This window comes from Aulonocara sp. 'chitande type north' Nkhata Bay, linkage group LG11 (genome assembly GCF_057382095.1).
Source record: "Aulonocara sp. 'chitande type north' Nkhata Bay isolate Kocher_YH1m ecotype deep benthic linkage group LG11, A_spYH_male_GT1.1, whole genome shotgun sequence".
Lineage (NCBI taxonomy): Eukaryota > Metazoa > Chordata > Actinopteri > Cichliformes > Cichlidae > Aulonocara > Aulonocara sp. 'chitande type north' Nkhata Bay.
The window spans coordinates 34,320,711-34,336,578 of NC_141354.1; the positions used below are offsets into that span (position 1 = coordinate 34,320,711).

The 15,868-nt window shown below is 42.2% G+C and overlaps 1 protein-coding gene and 1 long non-coding RNA gene across 2 annotated transcripts; one reads left to right on the top strand and one right to left on the bottom strand.

Annotated features, from left to right (window-relative positions):
- Nucleotides 1-262: 262 nt before the first annotated feature.
- LOC147319589 (uncharacterized) lies at nt 263-3,102 on the top strand. Its single transcript, XM_086310072.1, has 4 exons — nt 263-1,078; nt 1,562-1,759; nt 1,935-2,145; nt 2,413-3,102. The coding sequence occupies exons 1-4, from the start codon at nt 346-348 to the stop codon at nt 2,672-2,674; spliced, it is 1,404 nt and encodes a 467-aa protein (XP_086166198.1). The 5' UTR covers nt 263-345; the 3' UTR covers nt 2,675-3,102.
- Nucleotides 3,103-8,971: 5,869 nt separating this feature from the next.
- Nucleotides 8,972-9,491, bottom strand: LOC147319590 (uncharacterized). Its single transcript, XR_015131431.1, has 3 exons — nt 9,363-9,491; nt 9,192-9,293; nt 8,972-9,104 (listed from the first exon to the last, which is right to left on the bottom strand). It is a non-coding gene; the product is annotated as an uncharacterized LOC147319590 (long non-coding RNA).
- Between the last annotated feature and the right edge of the window lie 6,377 nt (nt 9,492-15,868).

The following is a 15,868-nucleotide window of genomic DNA, read 5'->3' on the forward strand; positions in this document are numbered from 1 at the left end:
GACTCACAGGCACAAGCAAATTTCACCTCAACAAGCTTCTTTAAATTCACATGGCAACCCACAAGGACGTTGGGATAGTTATTTCATATTACAGTCTTGATGGAGGTGTGAGGCTTGCCTGAATAGTTTGGGGCAAAAATAAACACCTTTTACATAAAAAAAAAAAAGAGCTTAAGTGAGGTCTTGGTCATTTTTTGTTTAGCCTGAGTTGTAAACTGTTGTTGTTCCCTTTCCAGGTGCTCCTACATTTCAGCGAATCAGTGTGATTACTCAGGGACAAAGGACTATTAATTGTAGGTCTGCTGCCTCTGCATTGGTTGAATTTGTGTAAGGAATTGAAGTGCAATGGCTCAAACAGTCAACATGAAGGTCCAGGAGCTACCATATCTGCCACCTGAAGTTTGGGTTTTGGTGTTCGGCTACTTGAACACTGAGGAAAAGCACACAGCCCGCCTCTGCTGCAGACACTTCAGAGATCTCATCGACCACCCGTCCCTGTGGAAGGATTATACAGCAGGACTCTCCAACTTTCCCCGCTACACATCTGGATTCTGGGACACCGTGCAGTGCCGTGGGGTCAGCCGTGCCACAGTGCGACATTTACGACCCAAAGATTGGAAAATCCTCAGCAAGTCCCTCCCATCGCTCAACACCATTGTCTGTGTGAGGGAACGGCGATATTACAAGATGAAATACTTAGACAACCTGTGTGAATTCCCCAACCTGACGAGTCTTGGGGTACGAAACGCCACCTGGGTTGGGCCGTTCGTGGTGCAGTGTCAGAGTCAGCAACTAGTCGAGCGGTTGACTCACCTCAGCATCTGCAACATTCAGATGTCCTGCGACGACACTGTGGCGTTCATCAATAGCGTGTCACACTTGGTCAACCTGGAGTACTTGCTGTTCCACCAGCAGGAAAGTGAAGGGCTTGAGAGGATGAGGCCAGTGCCCTCCTGCATCTTCCACAACCTGCTGCTAAGCCTGAAGAAACTCAAACACTTATCCTGGGGAATGAAAGGGGAGCCACCAGTGCCACTGCCCAGCAACTACTTCTACCCACTGGACCCAGAAAACCCAGGTAAGCCAGTCTCCTGATTATATTTTACACTTGCAAGCATCAGAACCAATACAGTCACTTTTTACACCTTTGACAAGAGCTTTTCATCAAGAAAATACAATATTTTCTTGACATTATGCCTTAATATTGGAACAAAACCCATCATATTGAAGTCAGTTGAGCTGCACACATGCTGCATTATTATATATATTTCACCTCTGTAATATTCTTGATGTTTATAATTGAGCGATTTGTATATATTAGTGCTATTTCTTGTAATATATTGTATTATTTAATTAGTTTAGTCTATTACTGTTACTATCTTGGACCAACTGTCTAAGCCACATAATTTCCTTAGGAATTATTATTCTGATTACATTCATAAATACATATTATTCTGATTAGTATTGTGATCACACAGCCTGTTGTGCAGTATTGTGTGACTATGCTAAACTTAACTGACAGAGACTAAATGTTTAGCTAACCACCTCTTTTATCCTGTAGGAGAGTACGGCGGCCCAGAACTGATCTCTTTGGAGTTGGTCAATTACACAGAAATCATCCTGTCGGAGGACGCGCTGAGGGGTCTGACTTCACTCAAGTCGCTTGCTGTCCACTACAGGTACCCCTGGGATGGTCTCCAGTGCAACCTCTATTCCTGGCTCAGTCATCTGCAACAGCTGGAATCACTCTCAATCATTGGTGAGTCAAAACATGCATTTAATCTTTGTATTGTGTGTGTAAGTGTGTGTAGTAAGCAAAAATATGTTGTCTTGCATGCATCCTTTTGTTTGTTTGTTTTTTAAGTGAAGCTGTGTGAAGCTCCAGGCCAAAACTGTTTTCTGTAACTTCTGTCCTGTCGTTTCTTTCCTTATAGGAGGGAATTTTCTTCCCTCTTATACGGAAGACCTTCCATCCCAGGTGACCAGTCTGACACTGCGAACATCCATATGCGCATGCCAGATGAGCTCCATTGCATCTCAACTCCAGCGACTTGAGCATCTGGACATAGATAAGAACCGCTTTGCTGACAGTCTCTGCAAACGGCTTCCTACACTGTTTCCTCAACTCAAGACTCTTAGGATACGGTATGCCCAGCAGATTTTTATTTTTTATTACTATTACAAAGTAAAAGTTCCATTTGATGGTTTATGTGTGACCTGCAGCATCAAATCATCTCACTTGAAAAAAGTGTCGTCATTTACATTTTGCTGCAAATGAAGCTTTTCTCTGTCTTGATTTCTTAAGTACAACTGAAACACTACAGAAAATCGTGTCAACAATTTCCCATTATGGGTCTATCGTTGCCAACACGCAACTAGAGCTGACGTTTTTTCCTGTCTTGTCTTCTGTAGCTTCCACCGTGAGGAACCAACAAGAGACCTGCTGTTCCTCAACAAGCTGCGACACCTGGAGCGACTGGAGCTGATCAAGAGACAGACATACATTCTTATAAGTGACGAAAACAAAACTTGGCCGAGTCCATCTGTGGAGGGACTGATCAAGGAGCTGCAGGAGATCTCCAGGAACAGGTTCAGCATCATGACCACAATGCCCGAAAGGGACGTTTTGCAAGAATGCGACTGCATTTGGGAAAGAGTGGAAACACGATTCTAACCCTGAGCAGTGCAAAGTGAACTATACAAACAAAAATTATATTATTATACAGTTTTCCTCCAGTGCCTCATGTGACTTTCATGTAGATGCAGCAGGTCCTCAGTTCTGTAACTGTCAGTAACCCAAGGACTCACAATGCATGCAACACCACCTTTAAAATAAATGAAGGTCAGAGCAAGAAGTTTTGTTGCTGCAGAGAACTTTACACATAGTTAAAATGATGTGATGAAATAATCTACTGTTTTGTTTTGTTTTTTAAAGGTTTGGTTCAACAATATTACGATGAGAAATTCTCTGGTTCTTTATGATTGTTTGAGTGTTTATGTTTGGTTTTTTTCGATCAAATAAACTAGTTTTCATAAAGAACTGTATTATTGTTTTTCTGTGAATTTAGTTTATTATTTCATTTAACAGCTTTCAAATCAAATACAGACCTTCAACTGATTGTATAGAAAGCCTCCCTTCTAAGAAGGATATTATCAGTGTCACGCTCATGTCTAGCTGTGGAAATTCAGTTCAGTTCAAAAAATTTTTTTTTCAGCAAAAAAAGACAGTAATACAGAGAAACCCAATCACAACAACCCTGTCATGTTCCAGGTGAGTGCTGTTTTTTTCCATTGTACCAGTGTTTCCACCTTGGGAAGAAGGCGTGTTGTCTACTCGGATTGGCAACACCTGTGTGTAATCAATGTCTACAGGGATTTAAGACCAGAGCTCACTTGAACACTTCATAAGGTGGAAAGAGGCAGTGGCGGGCAACAGGGGAAGGTTGATACAAACCAAGGAAATTACAGACCTATAGCTTTAACATCGAGTATCTGTAAAATGATGGAGCAAATGATAAATCAAAGTGGGTTCAGAAGAGGGAGAAATTCAAGGGATCCGGTGTTGTGTTTGGAACACAAAGTCGGGAAAGCACAAATAAAGAGGGTCGTGGCAGTTTTTTTTTTTTGGTTTTTTTTGTTTGTTTTTTTTTTGTTTTGTTTTTTGATATAGAAAAAGCCTATGACATGATGTGGAGAGAAGGCCTACTAATTAAAATCAGTTAATTGAGTGTGATGGGGTCAGGCAGAGATAAAGAGTATGTTCTCCCTGTCACAGTTTGATTTAGTTCTCTTTCGTTAAAGTTTTTATTGCACGGTCCTAGGGGCCGCTGGATCATCCAGATTTCTTCTTTGAGACTCCTGTTCAACTTCTCTGCTCCTCTTCTCCTTCCCTCGATGGTCCTCTTTGGAATATACTGTAGTCGATCCCTTATGACTGACTGGTTCTTGTATTAAATGATTGTGAAAATATTCAGCTTCTGAGCTAACGGGAAGAGTGGTAGATATAATAAAATATAAATTCTAATAAATTAACTAAAAACACTATATTAAAACAAGAAAGGCAGACAGATTCCTGCATTAAATTGTGGAGGGGATTTAGCCTCCACAAGACACTGAGTGCTTTTGTTTAGTAATCAACATAACCACACAATTCTTTGTTAGTTTGTAAACAAATTGTGTTTTATAAAATCTCTAAAGTGTACATGCAATATCAGTGCCAGAGGAAACTGTCTAGTCCATCTGATATCAATATTTCTTATTTTTATTAGAGAGAGGGAGAGAGAGACTCTGTACCCACTTCTGGTGGTGAAAAAAATTGTTTTCCTTGGTCTCTGGACTTAGGTTCAGAGAGCGGTGGCACCTTTGCCTTAATAAGAAAATCACCCAGGTTCCTGTTCCTCCTAAAGGCTGTGATTATTCTGTGGTCAGTCAAGATTTGGTTTCTTTGAAGAAGATTTTGAAAATGGGTCCTAATCGTTCCAACCAATTTGCACGACGCAGGGGAATATGTCACCCATACTGGGAGCATGGGGGGGGACACATCAATTGGTTTGGTTATTAGAAATGATTTAAGGCACTTTCTTAAGAAAGAGCGACTATACCCTCTAGTGGCGAGTGCCGCAAATAGGATTCTGGTGGCCTGTTTAAAATCACATTGCTGCGTGCAGATTCTGTGAAAACGGAGTAATTGTGATTTAATAAGCCCAGCAAATGTATGTTTTGGGTGAAAACTGGTTTTAAACAGTAGGGCATGTGTATCCGTGGGTTTAAAGAACACTTTTACATCCAATCTGTGGTCAGTTAGAAAATTTGGGCCCTTGAATGTTGTCGTGTCCAGAAAATCAATCTTGGTTTTATGAAATGTGGATTTAAGCTTTGAGCCATTATGGCCATTTAGGGTATTCAGGAACCCTTCAAAATCTTGCTCAGAGTGATGCCATATTCCCCAAATGTCGTCCAGGAACCTGTAATAATATAGTGGCTTTTTAACACACTTGCTTAAGGCTTCAGACTCCCATTCAGCCATGAAAATATTGGCGTAAGCTGGAGCGAATTTTTTACCCATGGCTGTACCCTTTACCTGTAAATAGAAATCCCCGTTGAATTCGAAATCATTTCTTGTAAGGTTGATTTCTAACAATTGTATTAATTCTTTGTCCGGTCTCTTTTTTTGTCCAGATATTTTTGGAAAATTCGTCTGAGTTAATTCCTTCCTGGATGTCAATGTTTGTGTACAGACTGTCAATATCAATAGAAAACAAGAAGGCTTCATCAGGGATTTCTATTTGTAACTTATTCAAAGACGGAGGATAAATGTCATTTGATACATTCTTAAGATGATGGATCGCTTTAATGAGTCTGTGAATTATACGGACCTTGGCAGAAAAATCTGGGTCGTCTGATTGTATTCTATCTTCAGGCGGCCCAGCTCGCTCCGAACGAGTGGGTTTTAAATAGCGATTATCTTGGGTTGGTCTCTGCTGAAAGTTCCCTCGGGTCGGGTCACAAAGTGATTCACAGCCGGCCGTTCCCTTCTCGAATTTCGGTCCCGTGTTTGGAAAGGGCGATAATCATTGTTTTGTCCCCGTCCTCTAACAACTGACGCGTAGGTCCTCGGGCTGTTGCGGCTGGGGTAGCTGGTGTGTCGGGCCGTCCTTTGTCTACTCATATCGGCCGACCAGTAGCGATCCTCATTCCGGCCTCTTCTCCGGCGAAACACGGTCCAGTTGTCCTCTGTCTCCCATGTGGACATGATTGGAACAATGCCTCTAAACTTTGTTTAGCTGCGTTGCTGCTAAAATTCAAAACAAGCAGCGTCAAGCCGTTCTCTTCTAATGGATGAGACAAACTGCGACTGAGTAGATAACTGAGTGCTTTATTTTAGCGTAACTCAAAATTACAAAAGTCAAATATACTTGCAAGCCAAAACGCGACGTTTCGGTTACAATGAACCTTCTTCAGGCTGGCTTGCAAAAAAAAAATAAAGTCCGGTACAGCAATCATGATGTCCGTACGTGATCCGTACAAATGAACAAGATACATGGTTAGACACCATGTATCTATGTGCCAAATGGCACAACAACTTTTCTGGAGGTGTTCTAACCCTACCTTCTAGTTTCGCCCTCACCAAAATGTCCCCAAGACTGGGATTCTTCCTGGGAGCTCTAATTACCCGCGCCTGACTGGGTACCTCCCAGCCCGGTTGCATTACTCTAAAATGCTCTTGTATGCCACTTAAAAACGGTGTAATCCCGATGGAAGGTACAGACAAAAGGGAGGAGTAACTTCTCTTCCACCATATCCTCTGCCCCTAATTCTGTAGGAGGTCGGGTCTCAGTCTCAAACAGCCGCTGCCCTATCCCCACGTTCGATCGACTCATACCTTTAGTTTGGGAAAGGCGAGTGGGAGAAGGGAGGAGAGAAGCTAATGTCTCCCTGCGTACTCTCCTTAAAAAGGAGCGCAAGTAACCCCGCCTCCTCAGGCTCCTAAATAGTACTGTTATCACCTCATGCAAGTCTGTTTCTTTTCAATAAATCTGGTGAAATCTGAGGATTTGGGATTTTAATTATGCCACGAAATGTATGAGGCGGGTGGTAACTGGTACGATGCATGAGTACGTGCGTATCCGTGGGTTTGAAATACACCTTCGTTCTCATTCTTTTCTGACCATTCACTGTTTCAAAAAACACTGTCTAGGAAATTAATTTGTGAATGATTTGTCTCATGTTTGAATGATGGTGTGTATTCAAGACCTGCACAAACACTTTAAAACTCTCCTCTCCATGGGCCCACGCGCCTATAATATCATCCAAAACCCGGAGATAGAATATGGGTTGCAGTGCGCATTTGGCCAACGCTTCCCTCTCCCACTCGCTCATATAAATAGTAGCATATGACGGTGCATATCTCTGCCCCATGGCCGTGCCCTCAACCTGTAAGTAATAATTATTGTCAAATTGAAAATCGTTATTGGTAAGACAGTTTCAGCAGTTGGAGAATCTCCGTATCTGGGCGCTTAGCGTCCGGGTATCTCAGAAAGATGTTTTTTACTGCCGCTAGACCCATCTGTGTATTGATATTAGTATGTAAACTATCAATGTCTATAGTGAATAGAAAGGCTTGTTCAGGCACGACCATGGGACGTATCGTCTGCAAAAAGTGATAAGTGTCCTTAAGATAACTGGGGTGCCAGTTGGAGAGAGGTCCCAAAAAGAGGTCTGTGTATTGCGATATGTTGTAGGTGGAGCTACTGCAGTCAGAAACAATCGGTCTCCCAGGTGGAATCTCATAAGGGACCATCCAAGTGTCTGGTTGTTTATGTATTTTTGGTAACAAATAAAACTGCCTAGGCCTTTGATCATCGCACGTCCGACCCTACGGCTCGTAGAACTGAGCATACCTAAAGTCAATGTCCAGCAAGAGACTCTTTATTGGCTCAAGCTTTTGCTCCAGATTTTGCAGCTTGATCAGCTCCTGACACTAGCGGTACTATTATCACCGCTGTTATGTTCATTCAGGTCCAGGTTACAGTTAAAATTAGGATGGAGGGGATCAGAGCGGGCAAGCGAGACTCTACTCCTCTTTATCGCTTTTTCCCCGTTGTCCTATCGTCATTTCCCCCACCTCCTTTTTACGTGTGTTTTATATATATATATATATATATATATATATATATATATATATATATATATATATATATATATATATATATATATATATATATATATATATATATATATATATATATATATATATATAAAATTTTTTTTTTTTTTTTTAATTAAATTCGGAGCTGGTTAGCTGCAGGCCGGTAAAGCTCGCTAGGTGGACGCCGGGAGCGCGGAGGGGCTGAATGAGGCGTCGTCAATATAGGAGGCGCCGGTGACCGGGCGAAATCCACCCCTGCCCCTGAGTGTGCCAAAAAGGAAGCAGAGGGAGATGCAGGTAACTCCTCAATCCCTGTATTCAAATCTACAGCCACATTAGAGCAAACCATCTTATTGGGATGAATCAGACCCTCCCTCCCCACTGTCCTCCTCCCTCCCTCCTTAGCCTTCAACTTCGCCTTAAAACTAAACACGGAGAGTTACAGAGATTTTTTTTTTTGTTACCGGAACAGTTGGTCGCACCTGTGCGACCAAATATTTATTTTTAGTCGCACCACTGAAAAATTTGGTCGCATTTGCGACCAAATTGGTCGCACTCTAGAGCCCTGGGAGTCCATAATCAATGCAGCGTGTTGTCGCCCCACCAGTGTCAAATAGGCATTTATGATCTAGGAGCACAAACGGTACATTGTCATTTCCTTCCAATGAGGCGACCACTCATGTGGAAAACATTTACATACCTCACTTTCCAACTCTTTCCCAGGGGCCAAATCGGCAATGTTTTCCGAAAATAGCTTGTAAGGCCCAATTTTGGACCACAGCACCTTTCCCCTCGCATGGAGGAGGTGACACCGGTGGCGCCGATGGCCCCTCGCAGGAAGCAGACAAGTTCTTCAGTTTTGCTGGGACCCTCTCCTCAGGCTGGAAGTAGTGTGTCAGTTGGTCGATGTTGACCTTCAGAGTCCTCTTGCCCTTCTCTGACACCAAGTCAGCACTTTTGCCGTCCAGCATCACAATCTTCAAGGGTCCCAGCATATCAGCATCCAGTTTGCCACCTTTTCTCTGTTCTTGCCTCACATTTTTGCAAAAAAAACCAGAAAGCCATCTTCCTCTCCCCTTTTTGTCTTTCCCCTGCGGATTTTGTCTTGGGTGGTTTTAACATTTTTGGTTACTTCAGCATATACCACCTCCTGGGATTGTAGGCCCTCACACACGTCTTCATTTGAAATGATTTTAGTGACCATGTCTTCTGTGATCTGCCAAAATAGAATGACTGAGTAACTGGATTAGGATTGAGACATTTTCTTTCTTGTAAATTACATCATTTTACCCTGTATTCCTTTGGGATCTCCGATGGATACCTTGCCTCTCTGCCGAACATGAGGAAATATGGGCTGTATTTTGTCGTCAGCTGCTTTTTTGTCCTCAGTCCAAACATGGTGGACTGCAGAAATTTGTCCCAGTTCTTGGGCTTGTCACTCACCAGTTTGAGGGATCTGAAAGGTGAATGCATAAGAACAATATACTTAATAGCCAGCGTTGTGACATAGTTACAGCACAAAACATAAATTACAGTATTGTACCTCTGGATTGTGCCATTTAATCTCTCCACCATTGGTTTGGGGATGGTATGGTGAGCAGAGGCTTCTTTGGATGCCCAGGGTTTTACACAAGCCATAGTTGACCTTGAAAAGGGGATCACATTAGTCATCCAAGCTTACATTACATATTTGCTTGAGCTATTAATACCTTACCTTGTTGCAGAACTCTGAGCCCTGGTTAGCAGTCTTTTAGGTGCACCAAATTTGTAGAAAAAATCCAGAATACAACTGGTGACCTCATCTGCAGTTTTGTTTTTCAGTGGGTAGGCCTCTGCCCATTTGGTGAAATAGTCAACCATTACACAAATGTACTGATTACCACCATCCGTTAAGGTCAGTTTACCCACAAGACCCATTCTAACGAGCTCAAAGGGCTCTGTGACCTGTGAGGGGGGGAAGAACATGTTACATTTGATGTATTTGGACAGTATCAAATATTCTGTCTGTGTTACTGTACCTTGATTGGAATGTATCCTTTCTCTTCCTTAATATTGGCCCGCTTACACTGGCATTGTGGGCACTGAGCAACCTATTGACAAATGAAGTAACGTTACATGCTAATAATCAGCAAAATGCCTTAGAGCTGTAGGTGATATGGGTTAGTCAGGAGCAACAAAGTACAAACAAAAGACAAAAACAAACAACAGAAAAACAAACAAGGGGGGGGGGGGGGGGGGAGTTTTGGGGTTTTCAAAATGAGTTTGAGGCTCATTCAGACAAAATGTGCTCACCCATTTTTTTTTTTAATGTTCCCCTCCATGCCAGGCCAGTAATAGCGTGCCATGATAGCACTGTGGGTCTTCTCCCATCCACAGTGTCCGCCAAAGTGGCTGGAATGAAATTCCTCAAAAATGTCATTTGCCTCTTTGGCAGAGCAGACCACTTTTGCCAGGTTCTCAGTTTTGTTCTTCTTCTGCCTGCATACATAATACAGGTCTCCAGCTACATTAAGCATGTAAGGCAAGACAAGAACAAACAGAAAAAAAAAGAAATGGTCACATTACAGCACAATACTACACTCTGATGGTTTACATGACATTATCCATTGTACTCACCATTTATCCTGAAGGTCTCCGCTCTTCTCTTGATTGTATATCTTTCCCTGCTGGTTGATCCTTCAGGATAGCGATTGTGGAGTTTGAACTCCAGAAGCTCCCTCACAATTTTGGGATCCATTTCCCTCACCTACACCTGTCCACCTATCTACCCACTCCACTGTACCACAAACACAGACTCAAAGACACACCACACAAACCTACTAGCACACCTCAGTCACTCACTTTCAGAAGTCTACTCTCCCACAAGATCTTCTCAACCACACTGGCTATAGTTGCCTTCTAATCACTGTCTAACTGCTGTAAATTCACTAACTGCTATCGCCTCACAAAACCCGCAAATGTTGGTTGTACTCACTATGCTTATATAGACTGCATATAACTACCAATTCTCTCCAGCTGTGCTGCTTAATTACCTATATTGGCTACCAGTGTTCCTAGCAAACACCACATGATTGCACAATTGAAAGATACAAAATCACAGTAAAGAAATAGGCAGACTACTCTGACAAGGTGTGTTGTGAGCACACTAATGACATATTTCTGTAATCTATGTGTGAAGTACATATTTTTGTTGTGTAAGAACATAAACAAAAGGAGTTGTGATGTCTAAAACTTCATGTATATGATGAGATGTAAATGGATACACAATTGTGTTTCATGTGGTTGCATGGTTTATGGGACAGAAAAGACAACATTGACAATCACAAATGTATTGTGATACCGATACCGGTGCCAAATCGGTACTTTTGAAACGGTGCCAGTGCTCAAACCGGTGCTTAAAGAATGAAGAACACAAAATTGGTCCAAAAATCTCTCATGTTCAGCTGTTTTTTTGTAAAAAGATAACAATGTTAGCCTTTTCTGCAGCTATGGGGCATATATGGTATCACTCTTGGCTGGAAGCAGTGCTTAAACAATGGAAAAAACACAAACTCTGTCCAAAACCTCTCATGTTTAACTGTTTTCCACTTTTTCTTTGGTCATTTTAGCCTTTTTGGCCAGGGTGAAGGGAGTATCTGCCATCAAACAAGAGGACAGCCGCATGTAGCTATGATAATGTTTGCTAGTTCACCTTACATGCATTAATTTAATAACGTGGTTAGCCTACTCAACATAAATTACACACGAACAACATTAAGCTACTCACGCAGAGAAGAACGGCTGCTGCTGCCATCATCATCTGTCATCATTTCTGCTACACTGGCAGGGCTAGGGGCCAGGACTCTCCTCTTCGTGTTTTGGGGGATGTTGCTAACTCCGGGTCCGATAACAGGCACCACACCCGCAGTAGATGTGCTCGGTGTGAGGTCTCGCAGCAAGCTATCAAATACGGTGCATTTCTCGGCTTTTTAAAAAAACCCGCTATGCGTCGCCAGGTGTTTCATCGGATTCGAGGTGTTACCTCCTTTGACAGTATCACAGTATCAGCTTAAAGCACTTGTTGCAGGCTGCTGAGTTTGCATATTTTGCTGTGAAGTACAGCCAGACTTTTGACCGCTTCGCCTTGGACATTTTTAATCTGTAGCTCTGCTCTAAAAGAACGTACGTACCTGGACCCGCCTACTATCCTCGGAAACGTAAAATGATTGGCTAGAAGTGTATCACAGCTCAGGAAAAAAAAGCACCGAAATGTGCGCTGCTTTTCGGTCTGGTTACTACCGTTTATGTCAGAACACACCGGTACCCATCCCTAGTCACAAGTTAATCTAGTAGTAGGCTATGGTACTTGGCCACAGGTGGCAGCAGGGGACTGACCTGCATTGGAGACTGGTCCAGCTGCTATGTGGTAGTCAGTAGATGGGTTCCAAATTGAGGATTATATCCAAGTTTTGGAGACTGTTTATTACTGATCACTGTGTAACTGCTGTACATTCAGCGTACCTGCCATCTCCTTATGGATTGTTATTAGATTGACCACACCTATACAGACTGTATATAACAAGCAACTCTAAAATGTTCATTTGCAGAGAAAAGACACACGCAGACTATGCTAACGACATGTGAAATTACAACACTGGTGAAATATTAGTGTGTCATATATTTGTTCACGACATTTTTCTTATGGGCAAAAGTATTGATATCATGATGAACAAGGGTGGTGATTCTTATGACTTTGTGTACATAATTTGGCATTTTGTACAAATGTAGGCTGATATTACATACATGATATCATTTCATTCATTTCAAAGGTTTATTTGCATGATGCACAGACAGACACAATTGAAAGGTGCAAATGTATTGTGCATGAAACGAATTCAAGCGTGGTGCAGATTTGTGTCACAAGTTGATCTGGCTGTAGGTTGTGGCACTTGGCCAGAGGTGGCGCTGGTTGATTCAAGTACATGTTAGTGCACAAAGTAAACTGCACGCTGTAGTTGTGCAGCAAAAACGCTGAAACCGGAGAAATAAAACGTGCGAGGGGGGATGATAACGATGACAAGAGTCTCCCGATCATTGAGGATATCACCAGGTAAACTCGCGACATTTTTAAACATTTTGTTGTTCAACAGCATCAAGACTGACGGAGTGTGTTTGAGATAACCTTACAAGTGTCACAGACTGGTTTGTCGGTAGCAGCTCCTGAAACGCAAGTCTGCCACACATCTGTTCGACCAACGCCAGTAGATCTAAACGCCAGTAGATCTGGAACACTGGCCGCACAGGAAAAAACGGTCCAGAGCAATCCAGAGAATTGCGAGAGAATTTGTAAGTTTGTCTGATGTTGACTTACTAATTTTGGTCCTGAAGCCAGTCATTTCATCAAGTTTGGGCTCCCGACACTTTTTGTTGGTACTCGAACTGCTAGCGCTAACAGCTCCCACAGTTTCTGCGCTCACTGCAACATGTTTTACATTTAGATGGTACTGTAAGGTTCAAGTGCTTCAGTGGTATGTAAACTCCTTTTTGCACAATTTGCACAAAACAATGCTTTTATCAAGGCTTCCGTTGGGTAGTCTTTTGAAATAAAATTTGCCTCCGATTAGTCCTAGCAACGTGCTTTCTTCTGATTCTTTGTAAAGTGAAAGGTGTTCATCAGTGCAATCGGTAAACCAGGAAATCGTGCATTGACAAACGTTCCCCTTTACTTTGAATGCAAAGTGAGACAGGGCTCTAGAGTGTGACCAAATTTTTCAGTGGTACGACTAAAAAAAAAAAAATTTGGTTGCACCTGTGCGACCAAATGTTCGGGTAGCAAAAAAAAAAAAAAAAATCTGCAACCTTCCCTGTGGTCAACAACAGACACGCATTTTGCCCCTATCGTGGACTAAACCAATCAGAGATAGTCAGGGGCGGGACCTCTCTGATTGGCCGTGGTCCAGTTGAAAGTGCAGGTGGAAGTGGGAGGTGAGTAGCTTGAATAAAGCGATATCAATTCATTAAATCCTGAATCAACTTTTAAATATAACTGTTTTGCCAGAAACGCCAGATTCTCAGATTAAAGCTCACAAAACCATTTCAACAACAACCAAACAGCAAATGAGAGCAGGTACACGGATTCCACACAAACACGTAAACACAGAGCGGACCGACGCATCAGAATCAACTTTCTTTCTCGGCTTTCTCACCCGACGGCCCGTAGACGGACATGCTGTCGGAGCTTAGGGATTCTGATGCGTCCAGTACGCGTTGTGTTTACATCTTTTTGCGCTGATTCTGAGCTGCAGGTTTTGTCTCTCTCCAACCAAAATTCACCGAGCCAGCAGCAAAAGAAGCAGCAAACTGCGCTTCACATTTGATCAATGTCGTTATGAATTTTGCTGTTTTGCTTCCACAACTATTAAAATCACACTTCATGCACAGCTAGCTCTCTCTCTATCTCTCTCTGTACTTCAAGAACAGTTTCCCGTCTCCAATCTCTGTTTTCTGTATTATTCATTCGCTTATTACCCACCAGTCTACTGTTGTTTACAGCGCTGTCGGCTGCTGTCTTTTTCTTTTCTTTTTGTCACTTAAATGACCTCGGACAAGAGAGCCTATTTTTTTCTGTTGTTCAATACTGAAGAAATTCAAACTTTATATGCAGAACATTGTAGAATATTTTTAAGGTTATCTGCTATAAAAAGCCAGACCAGGAAAATCTCCTTCATGTTTTTCTGTTTTATTCTCAGTTACTTTCACACAAAGGCATCTGCTGTGATGTTCACAATTCTGATGAAGTCACTGATAAATGATGAGAATTATAATATTTCTGACTGTCTGAGGCTAAGTTGAATCGAATCCGGACTTTGAAAACCGGAATCGAATGGATTATAGAAATCAGTGATGATACCCAGCCCTAGTGAGCAGCCTAGGCATGACAGAAGTGGATGTAGCTGTAATAGGAAAAGAACTATTGCTAACTTTTCTGTTAAGGCCTGATCCTTCAGAAATTCATAGCCAGTGCTCTGACACGGTGTCATCAATCTTTGAATGCTGAAAAAGCACAGTGTATCCAGAAAAACACATTATATTATATAAATTATTATAAAATTTGTGTGCGCCTAACTTTTATGCCGGGGTACCCCACCCTCAGTAGAGACAGGTGAATGAGGAGGCTGAAGAGCCGCATGCGGCTCCGGAGCTGCAGGTTGCCGACCCCTGGCGTAGATGTACATGAAGAAATTACTCAAAAATAAATTATCAGCATTTATTAAATAATCATGCTCCATAAATAAAAGAAAACAATGTTTTTGTGCATAACAAAAAGCACAATTGTGCAGTCAAAATGTAAACTAAAAGACGCTGAGCATAATAACAAAGAGACAGATTTCACAGCTGCTCTATTCCCAAGTGCGTCATCTACTGCGTGACTGACAGCCTTGAGTTTGAAATCCTCTTTGTAACCATGTCTCTGAACAGGTGCCATTTATGGCCCTTATACACACACAATATGGTAATATTACATTGAAGCACAGTATGTATCGCTCCAGACTACGGTAGCCGTAATGCTCCGACAGTCCATCAAGCGGTGCAGCCCAGTAGCCTACCAAAGTTGTACTAAAACATTTTTTGACAGATTGCTGAGCGCCGTGTACCACATAAAATCGGTTCGCGGTCAGTAAGCACAACCAGAATTCATACAAAAGGCGCACTGTCAATTTTTGAGAAAATCAAAGGATTTTAGACCGTGCAGCCCCTGTGGGCTGCATGTTGTTAGCGCGGTTAGCTCGTTAGCGCGGTTAGCTCGCTAACGTGTTGCCGCCGTGCAGCCCCACGCACGGGGCGATCCGCGGTAACTCGCTAACGGAGATTTGCCGCGTTCATCTTGTCATTGCCTGCAGGTGAAGCTATGGGGGAGGAGGAGTTGTGTTCAGTGAAGGAGAGCCAAGGCCGAGTAACGTTGCGTAGAGACAAAAGTGGACGAAAGAGAGGCAAACCTGCGGCTCCACAAGTATAATTATAACGTAACATATACTATATCGATATAAACGATATTGTATCTTATATCTCGTATGAAAATATATCGATATTTTTTTTTTAAAAAAAACCTCGATATATCGCCCAGCCCTATGAAGACATTTTATGTAAAAATGTATTGATAAAAAAACAAAATTCTTAGTACAAAGACTACGCCTACAAAATTATGAACATGGTAATAAATCCGGTCAATTTCTAGCAAAC

Coding starts and splice junctions, on each gene's coding strand:
- LOC147319589 (XM_086310072.1), top strand. CDS start 346: ATGGCTCAAACAGTCAACATGAAGGTCCAGGAGCTACCATATCTGCCA. Junction 1,079..1,561: donor ACTGGACCCAGAAAACCCAG/GTAAGCCAGTCT, acceptor TTTATCCTGTAG/GAGAGTACGGCGGCCCAGAA. Junction 2,146..2,412: donor CTCAAGACTCTTAGGATACG/GTATGCCCAGCA, acceptor TGTCTTCTGTAG/CTTCCACCGTGAGGAACCAA.